General features: G+C 45.2%; 1 protein-coding gene across 1 annotated transcript in view; it reads right to left on the bottom strand.

The window, feature by feature from the left end:
- Positions 1-297: 297 nt before the first annotated feature.
- CCND2 (cyclin D2) overlaps positions 298-7,825 on the bottom strand; it is a 28,820-nt gene continuing 21,292 nt past the window's right edge. The window contains exon 5 of the mRNA XM_024569423.3: positions 298-5,678. Within this exon, the coding sequence (XP_024425191.1) occupies positions 5,529-5,678 (150 nt within the window). The 3' untranslated portion in view covers positions 298-5,528. The remainder of the gene's footprint in view (positions 5,679-7,825) is intronic.

The raw sequence follows: 7,825 nt of genomic DNA, 5'->3' as shown, positions 1-7,825 counted from the left end.
GGGAGTAGCTGGCAATAATTGGGGACAGCATCTGAGTCCTTGTCACTGACTTACCCACCTTATAAAAGTGGGCCGAGGTATCTAGTTTATAAGATGGTAGCATGGGTGACCCAAAAGGGGAAAAAGTGCCACCAGTTACTTGCACTGCAGTAAGACGATGCACATGTAGGTCACCTCCCAGGTTAGAATTTGTACTTTACACCACTGTCAATCGTTGCCCACAGAGTTCTGACACGAGAAAGATGTGTTCCACTCTGGGGACTTCAGGTCTATAAATAAGTCAAAATGGCCAGAGAATTTAAGTCAAGGTGAGTTTATTGTCCAAATAGCATTACCTAATTGCATCCAAAACCATTTTCAAATCCATCTTTTAAGCTAGTCAGAATAACACGTTATTATTTCTTAAAATCGCTTAACACTGAACAGATAGGTCTTCTTAAAAGGCAGCTAGCTGACTATACCATGTCGCCATCATAGCCAATAAAACATTTTTCCAAACTTCCTAAACACCTTTTGTTTATACTGCTCACACTACTTTAGCACTTGCTAGCATCCCGACCAAACAAACACCCACACCTCTTATAGAGTACATTGTGAGAGAGTTACATTGACTCGATATGGCATCACACTCATTTAAAGCAAAAAAAATTATAATAATAATAATAAAAGAAGTCCAAGACGAGAAACTGTAACTGAGAGAGATCTGAGGTACATGGCACAAGGGTAATGAACATAAGGGAAAAAATCCCATGGCCTGGAGATTTGCTCGGGACTTAAGAGCTGGCCCAGCAACAATAACTGAAACCCATTTAAAAAACACTTTTTTTTTTTTAAGGACAGGCACCTGTCAAAATACACTGGATACTGTAATGGCTACAGTCAGTAAGGCACTTTTTTCCCCAAAGTAGGCTGCAGGCAAAGGAGTAAATGATGCAGCCACAGCATGCATGGGTCCATTTGCCAATGGCTTCTTGAAACCCGAGCCAAGAATCGGGTCTGATAGCCTAGCCAAGTCTAAGGCAGAGACACACAAATGTAGAAGAGTTCTGAGAAACGTAGCTGAATGATGTTTGGCTTTAGAATCTAGAATCATGAAAAGCCACACGGCATGAGAAAGTCACAAACATCCTCTTGAGTCTTCCTGCCCTATTTTGAACAAACGGACAAGGGCATGAGCAGCTCTGGAAAACTGCTCCAAGCCCACACAGGTAGAAGCCCGCACTCGTTCTATAGCTAGTTTGTTGGCTTAAGGGGACTTTACTGTCTCAGCATTAATTTCCCTTTTAAAGCTATTCTCAGGGTTGGACCGTCTCGAAGATAAACAAAGAGGAATCCTTTTGGCTTAGAAGCCAACTGGCTTACTCAGACTTCCTTCCCATCCCTACCTCCCATTCCCACACTACCAATATCTTCTTGAACTAGAAAATCATTATTTACATGATATAAGGTGCAAGTCTATTTCTTCTCCCAGCCCTGCTCCCTTTGGCCCATGGAGAGAAAATTCCCCTGCCCTCTTTGAGAAAAGCCATCCCGTCCTACCTAATGTTCTCTACCTGTCCGTCTGAGCTCCAGGGCAGTGTGGAGAGGCCGTAAAGGGATCAGACTGCAGGGAAGCCACAGCTCCCTCTAGGGGAAGCCCATGCCGCTAGCGAGGGGGTATAGCATGATGCAGTCATGGTTGCTTCCTCCCCCAGCCTTGTCACTTAAGTCCCTGTGGCCTCTGAGCCATGCGAGCCCCGACCAGGATGGTAAGAGGCAGAACAGAGCCTCTTGTACAAAGCATGTGGAATGAGGTGGACCTGGCTGTGAGACTCGGTAAGCTCTTCAGCGGGGTCCTGCGGCAGTTCCAGCGTGAAGACTCCTCCGAGAGCAGCCTGCCTCTGAGGAGCCATCCTCTCAGCACATGGGACACATTCTGCTGTGGAGTCTGTCCCATGTCTACCTACAGGCTTCTTGGCTGTTATGAACCCGCATGGAATTAAATTATGCTTAGCATATATTTTTGGCATACTAGGATTTCCCCCTAGGATTTGGCCAAAATAGGGGAAGGAACAAAATTTGGCAGGCTAGGGGAACAACTTAGCCCCCACTGATGGAAAAAAACAAAACACAGCAAGGAGGAAGTAGAGATATTTTTTAAGACAGAAAAAGACCTGAACAGGCCTAGAACCCCTTTAGCGGGAGGTGAAAGAGAAAAATAAAAATCACAAGAACTGAGCTCCTCTGGGACAAAATCTCCTACCAAGGAAACCAAGGTCCAAGGAGAGGGTGCCAACCACTCATTCATCAGTGTTCCTTCTTTTGTTTAAAGGGGGGAACAGGCAGGAAAAGCCAGACAACCTAGCACCTTCCCCCTCAACAACCCTACACCTTCTATCACGCTAGGCTGAGGACAGGAAGGAGAAAAGGCTAGAAGGCCCCATGACATCCGGGGCTTCAGGAAGAGTGTAAAGTTGCAAACTGCAGGAGAGTCTGTTGGCCTGTTTCCTTCCTTGTCAGGTTCTCTCATTTGCTACTTCTTCCGTTTGAGCTTAAGGACTGGTCATTGTGGAGTAAGTTTGTACCTCAGTTTGTCTTCAGGTTCTAAGACACCCAAGAACTCTAGGAACCATGCCTTGGACCATTCTGTGGAACTCCTTAGGGACCAGAAGAGTGTCCTGTGCAAACCAGGCTCTTGATAGCGGACCGCCTCCCCGCTCACCTTTCCTCTCCAAAACTTCGGAATTCACCACTCAGTACCCCACCAGCAACTCCCTAGAATTTAGGGTTATGCTAACTCAAGTCCTGAACCCTTCTGAATACCCCTCAAGAGTCTCGTTCACCTTGGCCTTGCACCTCGGTAAAGAAGCAGCCTCACCACCTCCCTTCAACTACCATCCAGTAATCATCTGACCTGTTTGCCAATCATGCCAATTCAATGTGATTTAAACCTAGAAAACATTCAGTGCCACTTAGCAGAGGACCTGGCCTTGCACAGCACTGGCTGTCCCCGTTGGAGACAGATGGGAGGAGGAATCCCCCACAACACTGCATGCCACAGATTCAGACCTGGAGAAACCTGTGATTACTGTGAACTGGGGATGCCCACGTCAGGGAAGGGGGAAGACAGGAGGAATGGTCCTTGCAAGACGAGAGGGCCCTGGCAAGGAAAGCCCTGCTTCAGAAAGAGCTGTAAGATGAGGGTCTCCAAGTGGCCTGTCTCCTGACACCTGATACCTAAGTGCAAATTATGAATGACTTCCTCATCCACTGCATAAACACCTGTGCTCGATGTCTGCTGCGGGGGAGGGGAGATCCCTTAGTTCAACTGTATTTTTTCCATTGTGATGAGGGTACCAGAGTCGAAATGGAAGCCTGGTGACTTTCACTACTGAAAAGGTCCCAGGGTATGAGACCCTGGGCCAAACCTACCCGCCTCCCACCTGAGAGGGCGCACAGCCTCCTCCTGCCTCCTTCTTCCCCCACACTCACGGGCTCCCGAGCAGAAACTGTATGGTTGTGAGGTATTATGAAAACAAAAATGTGAATCATTTTCTTTTGTAGCTATTGATTTTGTCCAGTAAACCTGAGGTAAAGAACACTCTGTCTTTGAAGAATGTGATCAGAGAAGAAAAAAAAACAAAACCAAAAACCCAAAAGGATAAAAAAAAAAAAAAACCCAACTGTGAAAACGCTACCAGAAGATAAACTCATGGAAGGGCCTTTCCAGTACGAAGAACTCATATCTCAACCACCTACTTCAGGACTTTGAATTTAAGCAGTAAAATAATATATTATAAAAATGTTTATAAAATAGCAGCACACTTTGTGAAAAACATTACAGCTAGGTACTGTTAATGTGAATAAGGATGAATGATCTTAGCTTCTTAGCAGCGCAAAAAAAAAGTAATAAAAAAACTGAACACAATAAAATGAAAAATAAGAGACCCTTAGATCTTTCGCCATCTTCAACCCTCATGCTATGAAACAAGGCAGAATCTGTGTATAAAATAATTGTTCAAAGTAGCACTGTTCTGATTTTTGTTTACTTAAAGAAGGCAAATATTTTAACAAATAGCTTCATCACCTGTCAATTATAATTGTGCAAAAAAAAAAAAAAAGTTGTTGCTCCAACCTCTGTGCTAACTGAATGCGTTTAAGAAGTGGAGAGGAAAAAAATTCAAGTACACTGAATACACCTTTGCAATGAAATTAACAAAAAACGGAAAAGGGAACAAAATGCCACACTGATGTTCAGCTTTCTGTCTTTGCACCAGCAACAACTTTTCTTTCCATGTCCAAAGGAGAAGTATATAGGTGGGAATTAAGATCCTCACATGCCATCAGAATGATAACAGATCTTTGTTTTTAGGCTTTTCTGAGGAATGTTGTGATGGGAATGTCAGCAGAAAGGGTTGTCTCTTCAGTCCTAGCAGGGAGACCAGAAACATGTACCAGAGAATGTCAGATACCAGAAGTGAATAGTACCAGGACTAGGGGTGAGGGGGCGGGGCACCAGAGGAGGGAGGAGTCTATTCAGCATGATTTGCATAAACCATCCCATCTATCTATCCCTCGGGAACAATTTTTCAAAGTGCTTTTCGAATGGAATGGTTTATAACAATGCTAAACTGTGGACCAGACATGCCAATTAGCACCAAAAATTAGTTTTCTCCTAATAAGGGATGCCAAGGTCACACTACTCTTTTAATTCGTTAAAGGATTCCATTCCAGATCCCACCGTTGGTCTCTATCTGCCTAGGTTTCATAGGAGTTTTGGGAATGGCCCAGAGCTACATTGACCCCTTTAGACAAAATATGGTGGTGTGTGCAATGAACCATGTTTGGAAGAAGAAGCAGGATGTCAAAAAACATAAAACCCAGGATCCAATCACCTGTGTCCAACTGGAAAATACACATCTTTTTTAGGTAGCAGCTACTGTAGACAGCAAGAGTTCCTAACTAGAGATCCAGCAACGCTCCTGACTTAGCAATAGGTGGCCAAGACCACAGGTGCTTCTACCTCCAAAATGGGTCAGTCACGCTGAGAGACTGCTTTGTCCTCCCTCCCCACCGTATCCCTCCTCATTTCTAATTCCTTCTCAAGTTCATGGCTTTGCAATCTAATCATGCCATCAATGGCATACGCAGTTCCTTGAAGTTATCCTAAAAGGGATGTATATGTGCTAGTTTACAACATGAAGAAAAAGTCTCCTCTAATTAGTTCCCATATTGCAGGCATACATTTTCTCTAGCTACTCTGCAGTTTTCTTGTAAGCATTTTACTATTACTTTAACATAATCAAACGATAACTGTTCGCATACACAAGGGATTCCTTTCTGTTGTACTTCAAATAGGCACCAAATGCTTTTAATTATTCCATTTTTATAGGACCTTTTCTCTCACTTCTAAAAGACCTTTCAACATGATCTAGGTGGGGGCAGAATTTTTTTTTAAGTTTCATCCTAAAACATAAAGAACAAAACAACCAGAGAGAAGGAGAGAACAGAATGGAACACGTCTCTCCCATGCGGCCCGACTGACATCCTCACAGGTCAATATCCCGCACGTCTGTAGGGGTGCTGGCTTGGTCCAGTTCATCCTCCGACTTGGATCCATCCCCCTGCTCCTGACGGAACTGCTGCAGGTTGCTGAGCAGCACCACCTCAATCTGCTCCTGGCAGGCTTTGAGGCAATCCTGCAAGGAGAATGGTCCAGACCAGAGAGCTTGTTAGCAACACCAACAGGGCACAGAGCATTTGATGAACACACACACACACAGTTCAAGCCTCCCATAACCCCATGCTAGTTTCCCAGTAGAAATGAATGTGAAGTAAAGGAGATGTGTTCTTGAAGTGTCAATGGAACCTCACTACTCCGAGCTCATGCTTCGGCATCACCTGGGAGTTTGTTAGAAACACAGAATTTCAGGTGATTCGTTGCACGGGACAACCTGAGAAGCACTGGCCTGGATGATGAGCCATGGATGGGCAAGCAGTGCCCGGTGATCTAAGGGCCACAAGCTACTTTCTGCTTGGGGAAGTTAGGAGGGGACAGAGGAAAGGGGAGGGCCAGCAGTAGTGCTCTCGTAGTAGACAAACAGCCCCTGAGGGTAAGAAGGGAACAGGCTGAGCTGTGCTGACCCTCACATACACTCTGCAAGTGCTTAGAAACAAAAAGTCTGTTTTTCTGTTTATTTACCATTCCCTTAACTCTCACGAAAATATGATGCAGAATGTTTACAAAATTCTGGACACTTGTACTGTCCAGTTTGGGTATAAGCAAGAATTTGCAGGATTGCTCTGGTATTAGTCTATATTTGGTAGGGAAAATTCCGAGTGTGTCTGCCCCAGGCAGAGGCTTCTGTTAGCTGCCTGACGTGGAATGCAATGGCAAGCCACGGGTGTCACGAGGCAGAGACCAGGGCTCCGACCAGCAAGCACTGGGTGAGCTGAAGGACTTGCCAGTGGTTATGTCTGACCTCTGTCCCCTGCAAGGCTGCTTTTCTGCCCTCTCGCCAGCAGCATATACATATGGAAAATATATTCAACTGACTCTGCCCGGCCCTTTGCCGAGTTTCATCTAAGCTTCCCATCTGTCTGTGTCCCTGTGCAAGTTTCACTGAACAGAGGTGACTCTTTGCCAAGCACAAAAGGATTATCTTTATAATCCAAAGATGTCAAATAAAGTTGGAGTTAACTCCTTGGGAACAAAGGTTTCATTTGCCCAAATTTTCCTTTCGAATCTCTCGTCCATTTTCCATTTCAAATTACAGGTTTTTGTGAAAATTAAGATCAGGAACAGCAGCAAATGAGTGCTAAGGGCACAGATGAAATGTCACCCAGAAAGTAAGAAGGACGAAAAGACAGAGACTGGTGATTCGCTGTCCTCCCACCACACTTGTAGGCAGCAGCAAAGTTATCTAACTTCCCAAGTTTCCACACTTGTCGAATAAGGGGAGTGAAACGCTCATAGAGTAAAGGTCAACGGAGACGTTATGTATGAAGTGCTAAGTGGCAGTTTCATTTAGATAACCAGTCCAGAAAGAATTCTTTAGATTTGAAAGAATTCTTTAGATTTCTTTAAAATGAGGTATGCATTAGCATTTGCCTGAGATTGGTGAAGGGGGCACTGTGACTGGCACTACAGACTGAATGTCGAACAAGACAGACACAACCCAGCCGCAGAGGCCCCTGTGCCACCTGGTACAGGCTGAGGAGTCAGGGACTGGCCACCAAGAGGCCTCCTGACATCTGCCAACTTTCCTGTGGCTTCTCCTGGTCACATCCTCTGCATATCCTTCTCACTAGTGATGAGGAAGCTGGTGGGCCTCTCACCAGCTGCTCGGACCTTCCCCGTGCTCCCCTCCAAGGCCATACAGCAGCGCTGGGGCTAAGCCACTCACCCCTTGTCAAGAGGTCTAGGTAGTGAAGGCTAAAGATGCCATGTTTCTAAGGGCATTGGCATTTGAATAGGAGACCTTTGAAAACCTTAAAGCCTTCCAATTTTGTTTTTAAAAAGTAATCTAAAAGTGAAAGTTAATGTGGGAGTTAACATATAAGGCAAAACAGGATACGATGAGTCAAAACTAGTCTTGACTGTCCCTTAGGAAGGACCTGCAGAGACGGAAGTGAGTCCAACTGTGGGTTTTCCTTCTTACACTGGGATGGACAGCTCGTGCTCCATTTGAACACCGTCTGAAGGAGCCAACTTATTCTTAGGGGCCATGTGGTGGGTATAACATCCATCTTCAAATGCTAGAATCCTCTCGGTGTGGTGAGATGCTCCCCCGGGAGAAGTGAGAGGTGCAGAGACTGAACAGCTGTGCCCTTCCTCACTCCCCTG

Source organism: Desmodus rotundus, chromosome 3 (genome assembly GCF_022682495.2).
Source record: "Desmodus rotundus isolate HL8 chromosome 3, HLdesRot8A.1, whole genome shotgun sequence".
In the NCBI taxonomy this organism is placed as follows: domain Eukaryota; kingdom Metazoa; phylum Chordata; class Mammalia; order Chiroptera; family Phyllostomidae; genus Desmodus; species Desmodus rotundus.
Note: the sequence above shows the minus strand (reverse complement) of the source record. Positions and strands in the feature narration are given on the sequence as shown.